This window comes from Pleurodeles waltl, chromosome 3_1 (assembly GCF_031143425.1).
Source record: "Pleurodeles waltl isolate 20211129_DDA chromosome 3_1, aPleWal1.hap1.20221129, whole genome shotgun sequence".
NCBI lineage: Eukaryota > Metazoa > Chordata > Amphibia > Caudata > Salamandridae > Pleurodeles > Pleurodeles waltl.
The window spans coordinates 1,611,031,943-1,611,058,841 of NC_090440.1; the positions used below are offsets into that span (position 1 = coordinate 1,611,031,943).

The following is a 26,899-nucleotide window of genomic DNA, read 5'->3' on the forward strand; positions in this document are numbered from 1 at the left end:
ACAAGAATTGCAATAGGGTAAAGGATAGAATTTCCTCCACCCATTACTCCCTCCCTCATAAGGACTACACCAATAAAACAGACCAAAAGCACATGTATTGTAGGGGAGATTCAAGGTCCTGGGTTTTAGAAAGAAAGGTAAATCACAAGTAAGCATATCCTATGCTTCTATACAATGTAAAATTCAGATATCTGTAAATCGAAAGTAAACCCTATGCATGTGAGTCAATGTCAGTATTATTCCACAACTGCACAGTGGTATCCGGCGTCAGTCATTCACTGTCTGGATATAACGCAATCTATCTTCTGCCCGATGTAAGTGTTCATTTTCTCTGATCTAGATACGTACCTAGGCTGGGGGAATCTACACATATGGAGTGGCCCTTTGTCTGAGCTTACATTTCACTTCCTCAAAGGATCGTCTTTTTATCTGGTTCAACTGCATAACCTGATTATATTAAAATCCTGATTTTAATTTAAAGCAAGGCCACCTTTGTCCTGTATCTTAAAAACTGAATCCTGATGATGCATGCAAGAGATTCCTAGAGGATGGCGCTATGTCCACCTCTATTCACTTCACCAACTCTTTGTCCATAAAAAGTGAAGGGGTACAGGTATCCAGGAAAGCTTCAACATAATAGATGTTAATTTTTTGGAAAGACCCAGCAAAGAGATTATTTCTAGGTAACCTGTCTTCCAAATCAAGTAGATTCCCTTTGCGTTGTTCAATCATACTTTGCATTTCTGTTACAGACTTTCCTTGCTCCAATGCTCTATCTTTGAGTTCGAACACCCTTCTCTCTGATTCCACCACACGGTTTTGAAGTTTTTGCTATATTGCCATAGCAATGTAATTGTGATCACCTGCATGCCTACTTTCTCTATGATGCTATCCTCCTCCAAAAATACGTTTTGAGTTTTATTTGGAGGCCTTTATCTACTACGATCTTCAAATTCACTGGCATAAGTAATACCAATTCCTGCAATGTGAGCCATATTTGCTAATCTGTCATTAGTAGAGTGGGTGTGCTCGCTCCAGTCACTCTAGCCTTGCCCTGATCAGATACTAGAAGGCGCATACGTAAAGAATTAACAACGTTGGAAATTCACGAACTGTATGAACTAAGGGCCAGATGCAGCAAAGACTTTGCGAGTCGCAAATGCATCTTTGCTATGTAGAAATGCATTTTGCGAGTCGGAACCGACTCACAAAATGCATTTCCGAGTCGCAAATAGGAAGGGGTGTTCCCTTCCTATTTGCGAGTCGCAGTGTATGCAATTCCTTTCGCGGTCGCAAATAGACTCGCAGTTACCATCCACTTGAAGTGGATGGTAACCCACTCGCAAACGGGAAGGGGTCCCCAAGGGACCCCTTCCCCTTTGTGACTGGACCTAATAATAATTTTTCAGAGCAGGCAGTGGTCCAATGGACCACTACCTGCCTTGAAAAATACCGAAACAAAAGCTTTCGGTTTCTTTTTCAAAGTGCAGCTCGTTTTCCTTTGAGGAAAACGGGTTGCACTTTGAAAAAAAAAAACGACTTTATTTAAAAGCAGTCACGGACATGGAGGTCTGCTGTTCCCAGCAGGCCTCCATCCCCGTGAGTGCCCTGAGTCGCTATGGGGTCGCAATTTGCGACCCACCTCATTAATATTAATGAGGTGGGTCTTTGCGACCCCATAGCGACTCGCAGAAGGTGTCTGAGACACCTTTCTGCATCCCAAATTTCGACTTGCAATTTGCGAGTCACAGGGACTCGCAAATTGCAAGTCGCAATTTGGGAGTTTCCTACATCTGGCCTTAGAAGCCTTGGCCGAGATGATTTACAGGCAATACCCAATTATTGTAAACATCGCCGTCATTGGTACTGTTCACAAAAACACAAACCCTGTATGCAATCACGATTCTCCAGATCCAGGATCCTCTTAGCTCAGGGTGGCCCTGTCTTGTGGTCCCCCTTTAGGCATACCAAGAAGATACCAGAGGATAAAATGTGTTTAAATTAGAGGTCATTGTCATTGGTAGAATTACACTTAACAGAAAGTACAGATTGGTCTTGGGTCAAATATGAATGGCACACAACGTCGAACATATGAACAGAACTACTTTAGGTTATGTATAGTGTTCAATGCTATGCATTTGCATTGAGCTCACATGCCACCCTTCCCCAACGCACTCACTCTGACATAAGCTATTTCAGCCATCAGAGAGGTTTGTAGACAACAGTGGCATCACACAATAAATTACTTTCACACCAAAGCAAAACAACCACTCCTGGGCTCGTCCCTCACCCGGGCACTGCCATAACTTCCCAGTCACATAGGTACCAGTCCACATCTCCAATCAGCACCAGGTGCTTAACGTTAGCAAAAGAACAGCAGCCAGAAGGATGCAGCAGTTTGCTCCAACAGACACAGAAGAAAATACTTTGTTGCATAGGTAAGATATGAGTCAGGAATCATTATTATTTGCCCATCACCAAGTAAAGTGTATTGATTGTTTCAATTCTATTAACAAATTTTGTTTCTATCACACTTCAGAATTACAAAAAAAGTTTCATTTTTGCATTCTTAACTGCAGATCTATTTTGAAATATTTATGCAGCCCATTTTGAGGCATTTGAATGTTGTTTTTGAAAAAAAGGCTAAGCGCAGCCTTTCTTTTCATGCTTTCTTTACTACAGCAAGATTGCTATAGTTCACTTTACAAAATGCTCTTACCTTGTATTGAGAGAATGAAAAGTAAACACCAACACACACACACACACAAACATACGGACAGATCCACAAAGCCACAGATTACATTCACAGCCAGACACGTGAGTTGATAGATAAATGGGTACATAGGCGACTGGGTGACTCAATGAATACAGTTGGATACATGAATAATTAGAACAGTAAATGAACTGATGTTTGAATTTAGAACTGAATTAACGTTTATATTTAAATTATGGATTATTTTCATTTTGCCGCTTTCATATGATTTAGAGTCATCCCATTGGCCTTTTGCTACAATATCACCTGTGATAAAAGTTTCCAAGTTCAGCCGAACTGCTTACTAATTTATACACAGAAATGTGACAGAAAACAAACTGTCAAATTTGCTGTGAGTACTCCTGCAGAGAAAACAGGTTACATTTTTTTTTTAACAAGACAGAAAATTCTACCATTGGGATACAATGAATGACTGATCTTCTTGTAAGAATACAAAGAGGCGTTCAGGAATAAAGAATGTATGCCACTATTTCTTCAAGGCATGTTCTACTACTCTATTCTGCATCAGACCTCAGATGAGCACTTGAGCAACTAATCAGTCTCCTTCAAATGTACCAAAAATACCACAGTACGCTATTAAGTTTACACCTACAGAACATCTTACTGTTGGTCTCCTTTTGTTTAGATGGTGGAGTTGGACATTGTTTTTAACTCACCCTGTACTTTATAACCAAATAACATCATCACATTCTAGCCCGTGGCTTAAACTAACCCACTACATAAATTCCCTGTAACAAGTACAGTTGAAGACATATATATTGAATTCTGCAATGTGAAAGATAAAAGAAGGGAGAGATCCTGCATTTGTAATACGTTAGGAACTACTAAGGTGGCAAAGGTTACAAGGAGCATCAGAGTTCTTTCTGAGTGCAGACTGATAGTTACTGGGGTATAGAAACAAATCAGTATTAGGTCAAATGTATCAATGACTTTATGCCAATGCTAAGAGATTAATCCCGATTTAACACCAAATTGCACAAGGGGATCCAGAATTACCTAAAGTGTATAAAGTGTGCCTTGTAATCCCTGGAGAGAGGAGCGACTAGGGGCCTCTAAATGAGTTGAATTTCAAAAGAACTGCCTCAGAGAAGCAGATAGTGGGCTCCTTGCCCCCACCCTCAACCAGCACACAAGGACACCTCTGAGTGCAAGAACGAGTGAGTGATGGCAATCCCTAGAGTGACCACCTCCTGAATCCAGGGCTCGTTAGAGGTAGCGATGCATTATAAAAGGAAGTAGTGTCTAGCACAACAAGAGGTGCAGTACGTAGTGAGTGCAACCCCATAACTGGAACCCCAGAATTTACAATAGGGTGGTGGGTGGGAGTTATTTTCGGAGGAGATGGACAGGTGACCCCAGTGAGCCAAGATTGTCCAGTAATCACAGGTAGCAGCAGACTCACTGTACATTACTAGGTTATGGTCCCACTCAGTTAATCCACAGAAGTGCATCATGGGAGCCAAAGTTACCGACTGTCCAAAGTTACGCAGTGCATTAGTGTGTCTGGTTAATTCACTCCCTCAGTAGTACAGAGCCACCATCAGAGACAAGAACAACAAAGATGTTTTAAAACCATAGGTGGTAGGGTCTGGTGCATACATGCCATTGCAAAAAAAGAATTTTCAAACCTCAGGGGGGTTAAGAGTTTCTCAGAAAGGCTTAGTGTGTGGTACCAAGAAACATCACAGAGGAAGAACACCTTACCAGTGGGGAAAATAGATAGAAGTGGAAAAGAGTCAGAACGCAGATGTGGCCAAATAAGGGGAATGTTGGAGGACCTCGTAAGAAAATAAGTTAAGTAACTGTAGTTCTCCAGTATTGGAATCTTTCACAGATTCACAAGCTTGAATCATTCCCTGTCATCGAAGTGGAAGTCAGACAGTACCTTCAGAAAGCAGTGCACTCATAAAGATAGCCTTGAACAGCCATAAGACCTTCAGTGTAGTACCACTGAGAAATTGTTTGATGAGTCTGCTAGACCATAAATATGGTTATGTTGCTGATCTGAAGTGGGATATGGCTGCTAGGTAAACTTTAATGGAAGCATGAGCGAGACCTGATCTTGCAAGATATAGGAGATAAAAATTGAATTCTTCCAATGCAGATGACATTAAGTGTACGTTTGACCGCTAACACCAGATGCAAAACCACTTTCATTTAAGACTAAGGACCTGATTTAGAGTTTGGGGAGGGGTTTACTCCATCACAAATGTAACGGATATCCTGTCCGCTGTATTATGATCCCATAATAGCTTATGATGAACGTAATATATAGCAGACAGGATATCTATCATGCTTGTGATGGAGTAAGCCGTCTGCCAAACTCTAAATCAGGCCCTAAGTACTATCACAAGCTCTGGGTAAGATATCCCTGCATTCTCCTGGGATGTTCACATGCACAAATTTGTTAAATTAGGGAGCCAGGCTGACAAGGATTTGCCATCCAAATGTAGTACTTGACCCTGGCTCATTTTCAGTAGAGGCGAAACTGGTTGCAGTTGGACGTGCTGTCTCTCAGAGAGAAGAAGTAACTCTGTGAACCGATGCATCCGCGGCCAGCTCAGAGCTATGAGAATGATCCTGCAGGCCTCCGCTTTCATTTTCATAAGAACTCTTGGGAGAAGAGGAAGTAGAGGAAAAGTGTAGGCAAAGGTTCTGGACCATGTGACTGAAAACGCATTTCCCCATGACCCTGGTTGTGGATGCCAGCATTTGTGGTTCTGGGATATTGCGAACATGTCTAAATTCGGTCTGCCCCATTGACTGAAAATTTCCTCCAGGATGTCCTGATGTATTTTCCACTTATGGCAAACACTTTTTATCCTACTCACAGTGTCTGCTAAGTCGTTTTGCTTCATCAGGACATGTTCTGCCTTCAGATTCACTTGATGACAGACTGACTATTCCCAAATTCTTTGCGCTTCTTAGGATAGCACTTGAGAACTTGTGCCACCTTATTTGTTGATATTGTGCATTGTCGTGGTGTTGTCTGTGCAGATAAGCACTGCAGAGTTTCATACCTTGAGCAGGAAGGCTTGCAAAGCTAGATGTACTGCATTGAGTTCTAGAAGACTGATGTGAAGAACCAGCTGAGATAGTTCCCGCTTGCCGCCGACTTGCAGGTCCCGCAGAGGAGCTCCCCAACCCTCTAATGAGGCGTTTGAGGTGTTGACCAACAGTTACGTTCGTGGTATGATTATCAGGCCTATGGAGAGATTTGCCTCTTGAGTCCATCAGGACATAGTTTGTGATCATCCCCAGGGTGACATGGACAATATCATCAAAAGAGCCTTTTGTTGACTCCACTGCCTGTCCAACTCCTCTTGCAACTGTCGCATTTGCAGGCAGCAGAACAGCACCAAGGGAATTTAAAAGGACATCATTCTTAGCCGGGATGTGTAGAGGTGAAGAGAAAGTGACTTTTTTCTTTGTACTAGTTGCACCAAAACAGCAACCTTGTCTGTCTTTCTGATGTTGGGTATGCTTTTTTGAGGACTGTATCCAGGGAAGCCTCTAAGAATGTTATCCTCCTGAATGGCTGGAGAACTGCTTTTTGTGGATTCAGCATAAGACCCAGTTTGTTGAAGAGGTGTCTGCTGGTGTTGGATGACCTGTGCGCAGCCTAATGGAAAGGTGCCTTGAGCAGCCAGTCTTCGAGGTACGGAAAGACTTGGTGTTTTTTTTCCTGTCTTAAGAAAGCCACTACTGGTGCCAAGAACTTTGAAAATGGAAGGGGCAGTTTTAGGCAAAATGGGAGGACTTTGAACTGAAAATGGCTGCCGGCTATTGTGAATCTTAGAATTTTTTGATGTTGTGGGTGTATCAGAACATGGAAATATGCATCCTGGAGATCCAATGTCATATAATCTCTCTGGTTTAGAAGCTATAGGATATCCTAAAGTGTCACCATGTGGAATGTTTATTTTGGAGATAGTAATTTAGCTTTCTCAGATCCAGGATAGACCTCCATTCCCCTGACTTCTTCCAGACTAAGAAGAAACAGTGAAAAAAACCCTCTTCCCTTCTGGCTTCCAGGAACTCATTCTATTGCCTTTTTTTCATTGCATGGCCTGGACTTCTAACCTGAGAAGATGGTTGTTTTTGAATGAATTCCAGCATTTGTCTGAAATGAATGAGATCCAACACCCATTGATCTGTTGTTATTTTCTTCCATTTGTGTAAGTGATTGGATATTTTGCATCCAAGACATGTCACAGGAGATGGGGGTGTAGCTGGTGCCTGTAGTATGTAATTGTTGACGACATGTGTCTTTTCCTTGTCGACCAAACTTTCTTTTCTGGATGAGCCTAGTGTAGGCTACCTGAGGGGGTATTGCGAACAAAACTGTGTCACCGAGCTGGGCACGATGGGTACCTGTATTGTTGGTATCCTCCTCTGTAGGAAAATTGCCCTCTACCGTGTGTGCCACGAAAAGGTATTTTCCGACACTGCAGTGTATCCAATGACTCTGCAGCATTTGTGTCTGTTTTTTTTGCTTGAAGAGAATCATAGATGTATTTCACAAAGAGGGCTTCATTGCCACAATGAGGACCAGGATTTTACTTTGCACCTCAGGTCTGAAGAAGTGTTCTTCCAGGCCTGGCTCTGTATGATTGCTGAGTCTGCCAGTTGTCAAAATCCTGTGCTTACAATGTCTATGGCGCAGTCAATGATTTCGGAGGAGGCGTGCTCTCCCTCCTGTAGGATCTTTTTGCCCTCACCTCTATCGTCATTGGGAAGGCAGTCAAGAAATGGTGCAATATCCAACCACATTTGGCAGCCATATCTTCCCAGCACTGCCAAAGAGTTTGCCGCTTGCACTGGGCTGACACTGATGAAAAACATTTGCCAATGTTGTCACGATTCCTACCTTCCTAATCAGGGCTAGCTAGGATTGGTACAGGTGGATTTTTGGAATCTCACTGAGCTGCTCGTGTGATCACAAAGTCAGGTTTTGGATACCCGATGAGGGAGGAAGGAGAATCTTAAGGGGCTTTATATCATTTGTCCAAGCTTAGCAATACTGCAATGTGATTGGGTTTTTCAGCTCAGATGCTCTTCCTGAAGGGTTCTGTAAAGTCATATAAGAAATCAGTTTGCTTTGTTGTTATGGGAAGATTAATTTTCTTTGCTGCTCTCTCAAGAAGATTTTGGAAATCTCTTAAGTCTTAAGGAGGGTGAATCAATCATAAGGTATAAGGTAATCATCCCACTCAGTGTGAACGTCATAACGTTCCCCTTCTTCACTTTTATCATCTGAAGATGAGGCATCATGCAGAGGCACAGTTGTAAACTGCAGGGTATGTCTTATGGAGGTGGCTGATGGTAAAATTGGGGTTTGTGGAGCAGAGAGTTGCACTGGAGGAGTCTTTGGAGATGGAATCACCTGCCTGAGTGAAGTTGGTGTAGGAGGAAAATGTTTGCGGTAGTCCGCCAGAATCAGTTGTAAATCTGAAACCAATTATCTTGCTACCATGCCACGTTCTCCTAATACTGCTGTTGATATGGCTGAAATTGTTCCTGGTAATGTAAAACCTCTTGTTGAGGGAGAAAATATTCTTTGTGATAGTAGCCGATCTTCCTCTTCGTCATCGTCCTGCTGGTATTTAACATGCTGTTCTGATGGACTGCATTCGACCCCAAAAGGACCATCATCCTCTAAATCATTCTCATCCAGCAGGTTACTGGGTGGAAAGGGTGATACTTTGCTGGGTGAAATATGTTCTGGCATTAGGTACTTAGTTTTTCCCATCGAATTTGGTATTTCTTGAAGCTTTCCCTCGTTGACGCCGCTGACGGTGGTTTCACCTGCACTGCCGCTGGGATTAATTTTGTTGTCAATGGTGTTGCCCGCGTCAAAGACACAGAGATTAGTTTGACCACCAGCGTGATGGGCGCCATAGTCTGTATCGTCAATGATGTGTTCATCATCGACAATGATCCGATCACAGTCACTGCTGTCACCGTCATCATGGTTGATGTTGGAGAAGCTGCTGTAGTTGCTTTGGTTGTTGACGGTGTAAAAGATGATTTCTTCATCGATGGTGATGGGCTCCTCAATGATTTCTCCTTCGACGGTGACAACAACGTTTTTAGGAATTTGTAAAAAATCTTAAGTGGAGCTGTAGGTGGCTCAGACCTTGATTTTTCAGGCTTTTCTGAAGAGAAAATGTGTCATTTATGCATTTTGAAATGTCTTTTAGGGGGGCTATGTTCGTTATGATATTTTTCTAAAGGACTCTGCTCCTTGTATGTCGCATGGTGGGTATTTTTAATAAATTTGCTAGGAGGCTCATGAGGAGAATTAACTTCTGATCTCTCCCTCTCCCTTTTTTGAACTTTACTGGAGGATAATGAAGAATCCTCACTGACGTCCTCAAAAACAGGGCCCTTCATTGCTTTAAGCTTTTGAAGCCAGAATGGTAACTTCCCCTCTCTGTCCTTCAGGGTGTTAGAAGAAAAGGTACAACATACCTTGCAATCCTTCACTTTGTTGGATGGATAAAGGCAGTAAATGCTATCTTTGTGCCGATCTTCTGAATTAAGCCGTTTCTTGCCACAGGTCCCACAGGGTCTAAAAATACCTTTATTTACTTGCTCTGACACTGTAGAGTCCGATCTGAAGCAGCTAGTAATTAGTAAAATAAGATAAATAGAAATAACACTCAGGTAGCACTGGAAATAGTTGAACTGAGCAGAGCTCAGTGAAGACTGCCTAACACATGTGTTCTAGAGGGTGATGCAACCTGATTGGTTTAAGCTTAAAGTTTAGTATTTTTTATGACAAAGATATGGTACTGAACTGAAGGTCTTATGGCCTTTCCAGGTTATCTTTATCAGTGCACTGCTTTCTAATGGTACCATGGAACTCCTACTTCGACAAGCATATGAATCTGTGAACGATCCAACATTAGTGTAAGCATAGTTTAGGGAGTAGAAACTGAGATGATTGTGAAAGAAACTAAGGTTCTGTTATTTGTATCAGGAGTATGCAAGGTATGGATGTTGAAATTTCCAGGCTGTATAGTGCTCCACTGCAGAACTGAACATGCTAATAAACACATTTCAACCACAAAACGGAAAAGGTGAAAAATTAGACTACAAAGGAAAATGCTCAAGTACAGAGAGGAACAGCAGTATACAAACAGTGCCTGTAAGATTTCCTTTAAGGTGGTGGGAGATTAAGGGATGTGCAACAGCCTTGTCATTTTTACGCTCTCAACATAACAATTGCCTTCTTGTCCCCTCTTGTGTGCTCTCTGATATCTTTTTAGTGCAATGTCATAGTTACCATACTCTCTCTTCACTCTTGTACTTTCTTGGCAAACTCTAATAATCCCATCTCCCCAATGCTTCTTGCTATATATTTTATTATTTCTCCTATATGTCTCACCACAGAATTCCCAAATTGAACAGTGAACAATCAAAAGGTACAAGTAAGCAAAATTTGCAGATACAAGTAATACAGATCTCCTGCTGGAATATGCTTATCTCAAACATTAGATATAAGAACAGAGTCATATATGTTAGGTTTTCTCAAAGTAACAAATCTATACATACCCTGTTGATCCCCACTTGTTAAACAACAAAGAATGACTAATGAAAACACACCAAAGTCTCTTTCTAAAAGTGTGTTCACCCAAAAAAGGAGTTTTCGTAGAGGTTGGAATGATTTTGGCTTCTTGGGTGAATACAACTGTCTCCAGTTATTTCTGAATTGTAGGAGGTTGATTCCCTTGCAGAGGTCCTTTACATAGACAAACGATCACAGAAAAGCATTGGACGCCTTGGTGATGTCTGAGAAGCCTTAAAACAGCTAATGGACTATTAATGGATCAGAGCTTTCCTGACAAATTTGTTAATGCTTAAGTTGGAGTTTATGGGAACATTTCAGTATAGGGCTATCTAGAGCAATTTGAAGGACTTGACCTTTATGGAAACTTACTCCCTTTCAGTAAAGTTCTTCATGGAATCAGAATGAGTTTATCACCTTACGTTTTGGTAGAAGTGATGACCTGCATAAAATTATGTAAATATGTATACAAATAGATATAATTTATGGATAGCAATCGCCGAGTGATTGGGATAGTAGTGACTTGAGGGAAGTCAATACTGTGTTTTATTGTATAATACAGCCTGAGGCTTCATGCTGACCACAAAACTGACTCTGTGGTGGGTGAATATATGTCTACATGTAGAAAAATGCAGTACATATAAGTTATGATATGTTTTAAACAACAATTCAGCTTCTTTCATGCTAAAATGCATCACGATGTTGTGTACTGTGACACTGAGATGTTCACAATGTTAAAGAGTAGAGTGGCAGGGTGAAAAGACTCCTGTGAGTCTTTTCCATAAAACTGGATTATAAAAAAAAAAAAAAAATCAAGTGTGTTTTCAAAGTGATTTTCATAAAATGTAATGCCATGTGTTTCAGTAATTGACTATATCCTTGAAATTTGAAGAGCGAGGAGGATCTGTGTCCCACACGTTAAATCACACTTCTTGTATCCTTTATACTCCTAACTATACCTAATCTTTTCTTTAACTCCTTGGGTATTCTTTATCTCTGTGTCCCTTACTGTCTTCTCCTCCACACTGCTTTCTTTGATATCTCTCAAAGTTGCTTTCAAACATTACATGCTGCTCCTCTCCAACACAATCATTTGCTGTTACTGAATTGATAAGTAGGTCGTTCTGGTATAACTCCAGGAGCCTCTGCACTATCCTAGTGACTGCATAAGTTGTTCGAAAATATTTATAGCTCCTTTGCCTATTGTGAATTTATATAGCACAAGTCTTTATCAACAAATTCAACATTTTGTACTGGCGCAACACTTATGTTACTTTATACACACCAGGCATAATGGAAATGTCAATATTTTTAATGACAAAATTGTTCAATAGTGTTCTGCATTTCTCAGACAGACCCGAATCATTCTGTAACCCTAACTAAAACAATGATTAATGAATGTCCTGAGCCCAATTATACTAAATGTATGTGTTACATATAGTTTTCACACAAACTTATGTAATATTTAAGAAACATAATTCAAAGAGGAAGGCACTTCCAGGCAGTTACTGACCAGAGTCACACATCCTAGCCAATATCTACCTAGAGAGACCCTAAACACTTGGGGTGAAATTAACAAAATTGTTGGGTGGATGGTATGTTTTTCATGAAACTTTTTTGGTAGAAGGATACAAGAAGCTCACCTGCTGAATTTTATTTTGGTGATCTGTCCCATTAAAATGCGCTAATGAGAATGCCTGGTTTACTAAAAGGCGCATATAGAAATGGCAATAATAGATTTTAGAGGCAATAGAAATCATTTGCTGTGGTATCATATGACGTTAAGTAATTGCTGGGAGTTCTAAAGTAATTTTATGGTGCAAAAATGTTCATCTCCTGCTGAGATTTGATAACCCATGTTTAGGAGAAATCCGTTTCCCCCCATGATTTTATGATTTAAATTATGGAAGGCGCTCCAGAAGATAAAATGGGTACACTTTCTAAAAATGTACAATATATCTTCATCAGCAACGTGAGAAGAAAAGTCGGGCATGCGGAGTACAGCAGTACTCTGTCAGTCGACTCTCCAGTGTTCTACTACAGTTTCACCACATTATTAACAAACACAGTGCTAACATTCTATAATCAGAAGAAACGTGAGAGTGACCTGGACACCATGTTGCTGGAAACACAGCTGCAGAACTGACATTATCTACTATGAAGGAGACTGCAGTAAAATCAGTACACAAGGAGTTTCATTTTTGCCATATAATTTATGGTTAGTGATCTAGAAAGCTGAATGAGGGCACTTTCTCTAATTCACCAATATATTCCCTATCAATTTCACAAAACAAGCCTGTCATGCTGAGTGAAATGTGTCAATCCAACATACTGCAGCAGTCTGTCAATTTACTCCAGAGTGTTCCACTGAGTAGGAGTGCTAACACTGTATATTCAGGACAAAAGTGAGGCCTACCTGAACACCATTTTGTTGAACTAGGAGCTGCTGAATTTTAAGCTATTTCTACAAACAAAGCAGGATGACATTAATGAAAATTGAGGTTTTAATGGACATATGGCTGATTTTAAAATGTCCAGAAAAGTATAGTGCTTTAAGTCCTTTATGGCATAATACATTTTTACATGGACTAAAGATATGGGCTATAAAGAGTTGATGAGAGGGACACCTACTTAAATTCAATAACCCCTTCTGTCACCTAACACCCCCTCAATTTTAAAATAGCACATTTGGTGGACACTGAAGTGTTTTTAATCTTTCATTTAACTCTAAGGGAATAGGTACTTTAGAAGTGCAGCAAGCTATTTACAGGCAAATTTCATATTTACAACTACTCGATTAGTGCTCCAGTGGATAGTGAGACCCTCCGACTGAGTTGCTGTTTGAACATTTACTTTTTTTTATTTAGTTTTTCCCCACTTCCTCTTGTTAGTAGTTGCATGTTAACTGCACGAATGTGCACTGACATCAAAATATTTCTGTGGGTCAAATATGAGGAAATGATATTCACATTTCTAAATATATATGCTGCTTTAAATACCTTATAAATGACTGCATTAAATAGTGAACACATTAAAATAACATTGTAAACCAGGCAGTACAATAAGGGTGATTTTTTTCTTTAAAAAAAAAAAGCAATGAATACTGTCATGCACACAATTTTCATAGACTCAGAACAATTTAAATATGTAACACAAACAAACAGAAATTAATGTTTTTGGGGACACTTTAATCTAGGAATTTGTAGCAGAAAGGAACATTCACTTTCATAAAATATTCAGCATTTTCAATAGGAAAGCGAATGATTCTAAAGCAGTCTTATCCAGTAGCACGTCTTCCATAACAGGCACATTTAGTGTGCCACGTGAACAATCCAGTGGTTTATTAGAATTCTGTGACGTTTCACAGAATGCAGTTATGGGAAAAAGGCCTAATGATATGTGGGCTGACAGCGAAATGAGGCTGGGCTAATGTACTAGCTATGAACCTCCTGGGTAGAATATCGACCAGCTATTAGCCCGTCAAAATGCAGCATATGTGGTAGCCTAAAAATGTCTCATTTACAATCACATTTATCATTTATTTGAGGTAGAATCCCTGGTAATAATGAACCGTTGAGTTCAAGAATTATCCCCATTAAATACCATAGCAAAACTACAGGAAATTGTACTTTTTCTAATTCTGTACATCACTTTCGCCTGACTCAGAGGACTGGTCAAAAATGAGCATTGTTTAGATCTTTCTTTGCTTATGAAGTACTATTTTGCTTCTAGCTGCAGCACAGGAAGAAGGCCAGAGCGTAATTTGGTCCTGTATGTTGAATTCCATGGATCTGGATCTCCTGAGTGTGCTGATACCATGAATGCTGAATTGTATCTTACGGGCTTTGGTGTAAATCAGACACAGTGATGGCAGTCTGTTTCAGAAAGTGATGCAGATGTGTTACTTTGGGAATCCTGTATTTGATCACCAATTTTCACACTAGGAACATGAGTAAACATACCAAAACAATACATGTCTAAATGCTACATTTTCAAGCAGCTGCATTGGTGGGTGGTAAACCTACAAGCTCCTGTTTAGCTGGTTTGAATACCTCAAGTGCCATGGACATTGTTAGTAATTTTTCAGAAAACCACACCTCTCCTGAGGCTTCCTTCAGCAGGAATGCATCACAAAGTAAGAGCGAGCCACCTGGTCTCCTAAGCAAAAGGCTACAAAGCAGGTGTAGCTTTTAAAAAGGTTCAATGGTTTCACAGGCACAAAAGCATAACAAGCTTTTGGTGTTTGCTTGAAAATATTTCATTTTTGTCGTGCAGGGCTCACCAATGTTAAGTTAAGAATTTGCGTCCTCTAGCATGGTTCTCATGCTCTAAAACACCTCCCGGTAAGATTTCCCAAAGTGGGTGGCTGTGGCAGGTCATGACCGTTTGCGTTGAGAAAGCTGCCGCTCAAGTAGTAAATCTACTCGAGTGGCAGAAAGAAGCAGCTACCTCCGGCGCACTGCATGGTGCTGTTCACCCTGATTTTACAGCCCCGAAAAAGCTTCCTGCACTTAAAATCAGAGCGGTGTGCCTCATTCCGCAGAACTCTGTGGAATCTCGCTGAGTTTTTTTTTTGTAACTCCGCAAGTTTCGCCCAGGCCTAATTGATACAAGTTATACATAGGATCTTGTGGTCTTAACCAACACTACTACCAGTAATTTTTTGAATACCATTAAATTCAAATGTATCTACTTCAAGCAAAGGTAATAAAAACAAATGCATGTATGAATATACAAAAGTTAAAAGTGACATATGATAAGGCTAAAACGAGCAGCATTTTAAATTGGATAAAAACAACCTCGGTCAGTACGAGCCTTTATATGGAACCTTCCAGTTTCTTTTCAGCCAAACACAGGAATTTCACAAGATATATGTTCAGGCTGGTATTATTCACTTTTAAAGATGGCTCATAGTTTGTCTATATGAACAAAGGTGCATTTGTGTAAACAGCTGTCTCTCTTTCATTAAGGTAAGGCAAATGCAAACATGAATGTTGGTCTTTTTGGCTTCAGTTAAAAAGTTTACAGTTTTTATTGGTCCTGGGTTAGACCATGCTTGAATCAAATTCAGCATAAGTAATCCACTAAAGCGATATGCCACTAAATCTTTTTAAAGACTTTTGTAGACCATGCAAACCCCAGCCATCACAGAACTGTTCCATGCTCTCTGTCATATTAGATTTAGCTTACCTCCCAATGCTCAGCTGTCTTGCCTCTGTTCACTCACTCAATAGTCAGGTGCCTCAATTCTCTGATTCTGACATGTGCATTAGTCCTCTTCCCTGTTCAACGCTTTCCTCTGTATCCTCTCTCATCCAGCATCAGCCCTGGTCCCCCTCTCACCTACCTTGTACCTCAGGCAATCATATGAATCCTTGTATTCCTCTCATCCTCTTTGTATCTCACTTTCAACCAGTTTTTGTCCCCTTATATCATTTATATATCATTTGTGGGTAGACTTTGTAGTTCAACTCCTTGATCATACTGCTTAGCTTCACTCCCCTCTAATTTGGCTGGCTCCTCACTCCACTTTCATCAGCTGGGTACTTCATTCTCCAATTTTTGAATGCCATGTTCATCATGCAATTTGTGAATTAGTCTCCCTCTTTTGCAGCCCTGGTGAAATTTCTCGAATGCTGAGCACCTCAATCGCTTCTCTTATCTATCATGCATCTTAGTTCTCGGTCATGCTTCTTGTGCTCCCTTCTGTCTCTCAGACGACAGTATGTCTTTGCTCCCATCAGTTACTTATTATGTACCTTGGTAACCTCTTATGAATTATGTGCCAGTCCGTGCTCGCATTCACCTTGTTCCTGGGTTTGCCCCCACAACTTTGTGTCTTATTCTCACTCCATTTTCTCATCAAGTTTGTGCCTTGCTACCTAAAGCAGCTCGTGTCTCACTACCCTCTGTAATCAAGCTTGTGCCTCATTCCCCTTTCATCCAGTTTTCGCTATCTCTCATTCAGTGTTCCTTAAGCTTTTTTCTCATCCTTCTATTTTTGCTTAACCTTTTTGTATCTCAACTTGCTTATCCATCTTACGTATTGTTTTTCTTCTCTTATTTATCACATTTTTCAACATCTATCTCATTCATCTTGTGCCCTTTTCTAATGACTCATGCATCATCCATCATCCAAAGGGTCCCCTCTCTTGTCAGTCTTGCCATTTGCCTCTCTGATACTTGAACGTCTCTATTCCTGGTCTTATTCAGGTGGTGCCTCGCACCTCCCTCTCATCATCTATTTAATGCATCACTCCCCTGGCACAGAAGTAACCTGGGTCGGTCCACCTCTCCTTAGTCTTGTGTCACGGTCCTCTTTATCATCCCTTCTACCTAGTCCCACTTCTCTTTACAGGAACAGGATGAAATGAGACAGCAATTCATATGCGTTGTATCCCACCATACTTTAACTGGACTACAATGGACTTTAACAGTGCAGCGGGGGTGCAGCACAACACAGATGTGCTCAATTCAACATCAACTTAATTTTGATTGTTCAGTTTAGAAGGGGTGAGATTGGAGCTTAGAGACCCCTTCTAGTTGTCTTCAAATATTATATAACCATCTGACTTCAACAATTACATTGAAAGCGGGATTGGGGAGTAGGCAATACATCATGTAATGCTGTGTGCCATGCCTTTGCCCATCAATTTGTCTGTTGTAGTTATGTGAGGCTGACAGGGTTTAAAATGCCATCATGCCATACCTGACCAAATAAAGAAACATGATGATCAGGAAGAGGATAGGGTGAGACTGCTCAAAGTAAACTCCCCACTCATACCTCATCCTCAGACCCCACTACCTGCGGGCCTGCAGACTGGCTTATTGCCCCACTCTCCAATCTGGCATTGAATGCCATCAACAAGAACGCAAATACGCAACTGGAAGGTGATGAACTGCACAATTACAGTCCCTTCACTCCCAATACTCCTCTCCTGCACATTTTATTTAATGATGGGCTCTGAGGTGTGGGCATTCATCCCCACATCCTCTGCCACCTCCTTCCATCGCATCAACTGAAGACGAAATTCATATTGGTGGTTGTGGTTAGGAATGAGCAGGGATTAGTGATGAAATTTGAGTTTTTACATTATTAAGTCTTGCAGAGAGTAAAAGAAGGACTAGGAACTACTGAAAGAATACACTGTACAATATACTAGTCCAGAGGGTGAATGCACAGAACCTAAAAGTTCACGGATGTAATACAGAGAATCTTAAACTTCACAGAGACTCTGAACTATACAGCTAATGGACGGCTGCTTTGATGACTATGTAAAGGTGTGATCTGCTTTTTATTCAGTAACCAGTAACAATTATGAAGAACAATGGTAAATTTGTGATGTTAAAATAGCACCTTGAGTGAGAATTCAACCATGACCTTTCTTTAGTGTGACACTACTATCAATAGTTCCAAACATTTTCCTTTCATATGTGGTTAAGCAACATGGTGCTCGATTATTTCAAATGCAGTATTTGCTTCATCTCCTCCTTCGATGTCTGGTTCCTAAATAGGCTCTTCAGCAAAAGTTGACAAAAACAAAATAAAAAATGAAGTGTTACTTACTTCTTTTACAATCTTTAAAGCTTCTTTGTTTCTCCGATAAAATATGTGTTTGTATTCATCCATCCAGACCTCAGCAAGGCGGACCTCATTGCGAGCAATTACTTGAGTACCCTTGGGAAAGGTATGTGGACTCTTGCTGCGAAAAACATGACCCACAACAGAACATGGTAGGATCTCCAAAGTACCGCCACACTGCCATACCTGGTAATAAAAAAAAGCTTTAATACATAACGCTTAACCTGTAATTCTTACAATATTTCCTAACAATCATCGAATGAAAATATAGCGCAAATATAGCGATATCATATACTTTTAAGAACACCACCCTGCCAAACAGTCATGAAGTTTAATTTAGGCCTAAAAGAGAGCAAAGAGAAAAGAAACTGTAGTCTGAAACTGATACGTAAGTGAGCCACACATACTGCATACTACTTATTTTACAACGTCCTATGCAGAAAGACATTACATACAATTATTAATATAGTTTATAACCGCAGGAAAACACTTAAGAATGCCTTCATATTCCTAAAGTATGTAACATGATCCAATCTAAATGTTCACTGAAAGAAAGTCATTAATTATAGTGTTACTATAATGCCTTAATTCATCCCGTAGTGTAATATGAACACCAGCATACGATTAATAAAACCGTTTTCTCATTGTTGCTTAATTTATAACATGTGTTTATTGCATCGGAAATAGAAGTAATTGATTTTTGGCATGAGTTGGGTGGATAGTTCAGATCGGATCCTGGCTTTGTAGTTCGTGGTTGTATTGCATCTCAGTAGCACCTGAAAGTATCACCTTCTAAGTCACCTATTGAAACCTGGCATCTACGAATGCTCTCAGATTCCACTGTAGGTAGTCACCAAATAATTCTCAGATATGTTAATTCCCTTATATTCATTTAGCTCACTTATCTTCAGCAACTGTTGCCCCGGTATTCTATTCCCTTCACTAGCTTAAGAAATTGGATTATTATTTGGGGTAGGAAACAGGACACCCCAAGGAATAATCACAAATTCTCTTAGGATGAATTCTCAAAATCACTAAAGTAACCTGAGCTTAACATCCTAATACCTGCAGCACACAGCAGACTGGCTTAACGCAGGGCATTGTGCAACATGTTGCTGTACCAAAACAGTAATAAGGTCAATACACCAAACAATAAAAATCCTGAACTGAATTAGAAAAAAAGAGCAAAAATGTCTTGAGTAAAACGACACCCAAATGACAAAAATGGAAAAAGGGGAACCAGATATGATTTTTTAAAGTTTTAAGTTAAAATAGCACCAAAAAGCATAAAGTGCCAATTGTAGTCAATGACTGCAGTAGATCGGGACCTAGGCATGAGGGAGTCCTGGTCAGATATATCCACCAGGAGTGGCCTGGTCAAAGGTTTTACCTTGCAACTTAGACTTTTTGCTGGAAGGCAAAATCCTTCAATGGGGCACTGCAGCAAGCTGTATCTGAGAAGTCTTCACAAAGTCTGATAGATGTTGGGATGAGGTACCCCTGAAGACATTGGGTTGGGTGGAAAAAGCTCAGAGCAGAAGAAATTCTAGTTTCTTGCCCAGGGAAGTTCACTTGCCAGTCAGATACTTTTGGCCCGGTCTAAATGTTTACCTTCTCTTTCTTGGCGCTCCAAATCCTTCAGCAAAGCAAGGCTGCAGTTGTATCCAACGTTGAGTTAGATGAGGTGGATTCCTTCTCACCAAGTGTCTGTTAAATGGGATTTGCTCCTGCAGAGATGCTCCATGTGAGATATCAGATTTCTTAGCCCACCGAGGTCACACTGTTGTCAGATAGGCTGGTCTGTCCTGTTCCTCCAGATGCCTGGAATTCCAAGGGTTTTCTAGGCCCCATGTTTTTCTGGGTAGTAGGAGAAGTCCAGGTAGACTTATCCAAAGGTCCCAGGACCTTAGGAACAGCATTTGGGGCCAAGATTCACTCGAGCAGAAACCAACAACAGGATCCAGGTCTGGCCAATTGGTACTGCTCAGGTAGAAACTTCAGGCCTCTTCCAGCTTTTTGTGGCCTTGTAGCCACACGAGGTCAGCCAACTGAGCATTGTAGTCCACTTATTTGTGCTGGGTACAGGAGAGCTATTCCAGTCTTCCAGAACTCCTTTTAGTTCCTAGTTAGAGGAGGAGGTTCAGTCCTCATCTATTCTTTCTCAGGTCTTAGTGTCTGGCACTAGCTAGCAGGTAGGGGTGATTTCTAGCCCCCCCAACCAAACAATGGAGTAAAAGTTCCCATGGTTACCTTAAACACTTTTGCAGCAGTTTCTCTTTAACCCAACTGCAAACAATCCTACAGTGCACCTCACGCTCAAAATCCAAAATGGGTAAACCAGCCTTCCCATGTATTTGCTCCCAGAGGTGTGGCCAGGGTAGTAAGCAGTCATTTCCCCTGTGGTAATTTAAAGTAGTTCTGGAAGTAGCTCCTCCCCCGACACCAATTAATTTGGTTGTCTGCCTGACTGGGAGAATAAAGACCGGGCCGTTCCAGGTGTCGCCTAACATTTGCTTGTGACAGAGAAGATCCCTTTGAATTAAATTAAGTGTGGGAGCGGTTTTCATACCTCAGCAGGGCTAATCACCCACTAGACTACTGCTGGAGAGCTATTGCAAATTAGCCTCCACAAGCTTCAGGCAGGGAAAAGATAACTTTTCTAGTTATTTTCCTTAATATTTAATAAATATCAAACTTCACCATTAAATTGAACTTCTACGGGCCAGCCAGAGATTTTTTACAGTGAAAATAGTTCCTGGGTGCTATTTTCCGTAAGTACATAACTGTCAATTGCTACCTATCCTACTTTTAAAAACCATGCATGCTCTAGTTGTGGACTGAAAGGTCTACATAAGGGGGACTTATTAATATTTAAAAAAAGGTTTTCTCCTGTCATAAAGGGTTATTTTGACATGTCACATTGTAAGTCTTACAATGCAGTAGTCAGGCTGCACAAGGGAGGTCTGAGGGACACATTTACCCATCTGCTGTAGTGGATGGCACAATAGGTACTGCAGTCATGCTGCACAACACAAATATTTATCAAAAGTTTTCAGTGATTCGGAAGAAGTGAAAGTGACGACGGCCACAACATTTTATTACTGCTATTGAAAAAACATTAGCAAAAACAAAGGTCAGAAAGTATGTCATGCTATTGATGCTGTTTACAAATCAACAATGTCATGGATAGTTAATCAAGTAATTAACAACAGGTTCTTAAATTTAATAAATAACAATAAAGCGTTTCTTCCCACATTTGTATGGAGTTTTAGCCGTCAACCGGTTTTATGGTTCCCTGACTCTCGAATGAGTTATGCTCTTGTTTTTAAAGGCAAAGTTTCGCAAATGATTTCTTTTTCACATTTAGATATACACTTAAGATTATATTATTGTCCCTGGGAACATGGAGTATTATTGACTGCATATGTCTTGATGATGGCCCAGTCCATGGATTGAAACAAGGGACAGAAATGCAGCCTTGACCGGTAACAGTAAATTATTTCTGATGTTTCAGATGCAGCAATGTGCCAAACCAGCAATTGTGTTTCATACTTTGTGGATTCTTTCTGCTTTTTCCAAGAGAACTTGGTAATGGTAACCACCGTTTTTGTGGATTACTCAATGATTCGATGAGTAGTGTATGTAAATGTAGAACAAAATATCTCTTTAGGTTTCACGATCCAAAGCATTTGCGATTAAAAAAAACACTGTAGGTTTATGTGATATAGTGAACATCCTTTGACTCCATTTACTTTTCCTAATCAAAATATGTACAATTATGTAAAAAAGATTATCCTTTAAAATCAACAACTGTTGTACCTCTGCAGTGGTATTTGATGTTTATTCTTAAGGTAATTGGTTCACAGATTCCAGTCAGGAAAAGATTTCCACTTGAAAGCCCTGTGATCTGCTACACAATTAACAATATCTTTGATTTTTAGAGGTGCATTAACCATCCGCCACCCACCTATCACTTTATGTTTGACACGTTACAGCACTCTGCTGACTTCTGGCTTAGTTCATGTTTTAGAAATATAATATTTTATATATATATATATATATATATATATACACACACACACACACACACACACACACACACCCATAGGAAGCTTTATTTGACGGAGACAAACTACAACACACCTAAATTCTGTTTAATCGTTCACTCATGCATCTGTATCCTTGCATAATGTATCAGTCCAGGACTAAATTCCCCAAAGTATACAAAAATGTGTTGTCTATGCCATGTTAAACTTACCACAAGTTTTCAATAACACATTTGACAATTGTATTTTCGCATTACACACTTGTTACATATTAAGCTTATTTCATGGGACTATTTGTTAGCAACATGCAAAATTGAATGTTATATCTTTAATGAAGTACCTGAAGTCTTAATGTATATGGAAAATAATATCTATAAACTTACCCTGAAGGACATTTCAATATTTTCTCCTCCCCAGATTTCCATTTCTTCATCGTAACTTCCCAACAATTCAAAATACTCTTTTGAAATTGAGAAAAGACCTCCTGCAAATGTTGGTGATCTACAAAAGAAAGACCATTGGAAGGGTTTGTTGTTTTACACCAAATAGAAGAACAATTTATTTTAAAGAGCGATAACACAGCTGCAATTGTGACTTATGTGCGATGTTGTGGCAGCAGAGTTTTCCACATAATTATGAATTAGATGCAACTGCCATATCATCCATCATCTACTGCAATAATTTGTAGATTTTAACAAAAACAGATTTCATTTCTAAGTCAAAGGAATCAAACGTGACTAAAAATTGAGAAACACATTTTGTGCAATAGAAGGCACTTCACAAAGATTGACTGGTAACCTTTGTTTCGTTTTGCTGTAATTTGGTGCTAGAGTGGTACTATGAGCTTAATGAAAAAATATTGAATGACTATCACAAAATCTGCTGCACTGTTGCTTTTTCTTACCATAGTGGCATTCAGTTTGTCCAATCTGGTTCTCTCTGGTGCCTTCTGGTGTAGTCATTCTGGGCCGGTGGACCTTGGAACTAGAATTTTGCTTGGGATGTCAGTTTGGTTCTTAGGATAGCTGTACATTAATTTTAGTGCAAAGCAAGAACATTTTTGTACAGCGTGGGAGTGATCAGGGCATCACAGTCTGGTATGAATGTCAGGTCTGTTATACAGAGGTAAGTGACTTCACTAAATTCTTGGCGCAGGTATCAATGTGGACATTAGTGCTTTGATATGGCTACAGACAGCTTTAGTTGCCTAACAGAGATCAAATCAGGACAATATACAGAAAGAGGCGATGGGTTATCTACTTCAGCTATTGGCTATTTGCCTGTTCCTCTTCAGGTATTAGCTCGATGAGCTGTTCATCAAGTTCTGATCAGTCCACTACATTTGTAAATGTTTACATTTATTAGCAATACATTTTTAGTCGTGAAAAAAAAAAAGCATTCTGCCTGCAGTCTCCGTAACATAAGGAGCAACCAACTTTCGATTACAAAAGGGAATTTTCCTCATGTGAGATGGCCGCAACATAAACATGGTGACCTAAATTATATAATTCATGTCTTTATTGTATACAGTTAATTAAAACCTTTACAATAGAAAAGCGCAATAGAAAAACAAACTAACAACTATAAAATCTCTCTTAAAACATGGTGCTTTCTCCAATGCGCATCGTGGGCGTAAAAGAGAAAGGTGTTTTGTTGCAACGGAGTCCAAGTGTTAAACATGTCAGCAACAATAAAGTGCATATGTAACATACTAACAGTATGAAATACCAAATCAAAACATGTCCCTTTTTCCAAGTTTGCGCTTTTCTGAAATGAGTCCAGACAATCATATCTTTACAGTCAACTGTCTTATTTAATTGATAACTTTATTGATATCACAGGGCCACTGGCAAGCTTGCAATAGCAGTCGAAATAGTACACTTTGTTAACGATCTATTGCCGAGATCTGTAGACTGTAGGTCACATGTTTACCATTATATCAATGTCTCTGCATTTGATGTACTGCCACGGTGTATTCCAGGGATGCCCAGCTTAGTTCAAGGAGGTCTGTAGCCATGCCAGGTGTTCAAGCCCTCCGCCTAAGGCCTAGCTCCTTAATATAAAGCTAAATTATGTTAATTTATATATTCCCTGCCATTATTAAATCTGGCTTGGGACTTCATTTAACCCCTTGTGTAAAGATGTAAAATGCCTACGCAAGGTATAAGGCTGGTATTAATTAAGCACCATGATGCTTGAGACTGTGCTGCAAACATTTTAGTTTTATTTGTTTTAAAAAATTGCAAATTTCTTACTTTTCTGAGAATTGGTGTGCCGAATTCTAGTGGCTTGTGTAAAACCTGCGATCTTCTCTTTCAACAGTACCTTGCCACGGAAATTCTCCACAAGCACACCTACGATTAGACAGTCGATTGGTGGTGCCTTGGAACTGTGCTCTACGAAATGCTTTATGGCCTGGTAAGTTGCGGTTCCTCAGGAGCCAAGATGGCGACCGGGAAGGACGCTTAACAAAGCGCTCCATCTCGGGCTCGCCACCAAACAACTGCGGGCGCCCCTGGGACGCTGACATCCTGGTGCGAGGGAGAGACCCGCTTCGGTAGCCTCTCTCCCCTCGCTGGCGGCTCCGGAGCTAGTCGTACGGCCGAGAAGGGAGGCTGCCGAAAAAACAACGCCACACTGAGAACCGCGGCCGCCATTTTTCCTCACCGCGAGGATCAGAACTCCATCCTGGAGCCCCGAAGGAGAGGTGGGTGTGCGGCGGCAGGGGGACCCCATCGTGGGAGGGCAGCAAGCCCACCTCTGGGCCCTGCACCGCCCTGGGCTTCCCCCGTCTCCCCCCCCCTCTCGCTGGAGATCCCCCCCACTGCTGGCGTGGGGGGGCACGGAGCGGCGGAGGACTGACAGACGGGTACCCCCCGGGGGTGCCCCCTCTGGCCCACAGACCAGCAGTAAGACGTGCCCACCTCGGTTTGAAGGGGCCACAGGGGGAAATCCGCGGGGCGCTCCCAGAGCGCCGGTGACTCAGAGACGGAGGGGGGATCCGCTCCTTGCGCCCCCCTCGCCTATTATCAGTGGCCCCAGAAATTTCTGGACGGCCGTGGGCTACGGCGGAAGCGCCCTCTTTAGGAAATCACGTCCGCCACCATTCCCCCGACACGGGGATCTGAACCCCGCATGGTGGTCCAAACAAAGAAGCGGGTACATGGAGGCTGACATCGAGAGAGCGGGGGGCCCTCACCCAGGCCCTGGGTTGCCCTTGCCAGCTGCAGATCTACTGGGGGTGTGCGGGCCTTGCCCCCCCACCCTCTGCCTCCCTTCCGCCCATGCTGGTTGAGGGGCCTGGTGGCGAGTGGCTCCTGTCCGCCTGAGCAAGAAATCACCTTGAAGAATACCAGGAGGGCCAAAACCTACAAAATAGAAGCGCACACCGGCACTGTCCCGTGAGAATACACAACCCCCCTGGCTCAACCAACCCAGGGAACGTAGGAGAACGCGTGGGTGCGAGAGGAACAAGGACACATAAGACAAGATAAAATGGCCGGGAGATCCAAATCAGCGAGGAGCCAGGACCGGAACACGCATGGACCAGCGCCTGGCGATCAACAACCTATACCCACCGTACAGTCGCTGGAATCCACACTTCTGGCCCACTCCTCGCAATTCGAGAAAGTACTACAAGCAATCATGGACACTAAAATTTCATTGGAGAACAGGATAGACACGGTATCGCAAGACCTGAGCATCCTTAGAGCAGACAACCGCAAATTATCCGACAAAGTGAAGTCAGCGGAAGAGGCGTTAAACGAACTGAACCCCACAGTAGCGGATAACCAAAAACAAATTCTCTGCCTGGACCTAGAGGTAAAAATACTGCTGAGAAGAGCAGAGGAGGCGGAGGGCAGGTCCCGCCGTAACAACATACGGTTTCTCGGATTCCCTGAAAAATCATTGGATCAAAACGCAGAGCTCTTGCTGGAACACTGGTTAACTAAAGAGGTCCTGAATAGAGCCCCATCGAAATTCTTCTCAGTTGAAAGAGCACACAGGATTCCCGGACGTCCCCCAGTGCCGGGCCAGCCCCCAAGACCGCTGATAGCCAGGTTCCTGAACTTTAGAGACCGGGATGCGATACTGCAACAGTTCCGCAACAAAGGCCCATTCAATTACAAGGACTCAACTGTTCACGCCTATTCAGACTTCACTCAAGAAGTGCAAAGACAACGCAACTCCTTTGCCCAAATAAAGCAACGTCTCTGTGAACATGACATAAAGTATGCACTATTATTCCCCGCCAAATTAAGAGTACTAACAGATGAACGCACCCACGTGTTCACCTCGCCGGAGGACGCTTGGACATGGATGCATGCCAAGGGGATCGCCCACCCCCGAGAAGCAAACGGCACTGACGAGAACTGGTCAACGACATCCTCATGGAAACGCTCCAAGAGGCGCCCCAGGGGTCAACCCAGGGAGAAACAGGCTGCAGAAGAGAGAGCTAGGGCCCTGAAAGAAACTCCCCTGCTGACACAGAACTCCTTCGAGACTCTCAGGACTCCCCCGGAGGAAGGCTCGGAGTCGGACTCGATAAGCTCAGATTCCACATTAACGGAGGCACTGAGGGGCCCGGAGCTCACCCCCGGACCGCAGATACACTCTGCTGAACGAGTGTCACCGACCCACCCCCGTGGCGGGACCCGCCGCCACAGTAGGAAAGTAGAACTGAACATTGTGTGCCCCACTGGTAGTGGATGGACACATCGTCTGAACTTATGTATCCTTATTTCTCTGCTCTTAGAGATAACTCCTTTATTCATACTGTGCGTAATTGGCGGTGGTGCGTCGCTGGGAGGGGGACGGATTGCCGCGCCCTGGGGGCGCCCCACACCACCCGCAGACCGCTTCTGCAGAAGTATGCGAGCCCCTACAATGAGCCGCACCCGGATAGTATTATTACTCCCCCGCAG

The 26,899-nt window shown here is 41.8% G+C and overlaps 1 protein-coding gene across 4 annotated transcripts in view; it reads right to left on the minus strand.

The window, feature by feature from the left end:
• Positions 1 to 26,899, minus strand: part of GALNT3 (polypeptide N-acetylgalactosaminyltransferase 3) — a 681,517-nt gene that overhangs the window by 263,543 nt on the left and 391,075 nt on the right. For all 4 annotated transcript variants that reach the window (XM_069225259.1, XM_069225260.1, XM_069225257.1 and 1 more), the window contains 2 exons: positions 22,358 to 22,475; positions 17,914 to 18,114 (listed from right to left, as the gene is read on the minus strand). In XM_069225259.1, coding sequence (XP_069081360.1) covers positions 17,914 to 18,114; positions 22,358 to 22,475 — 319 coding nt within the window. The remainder of the gene's footprint in view (positions 1 to 17,913; positions 18,115 to 22,357; positions 22,476 to 26,899) is intronic.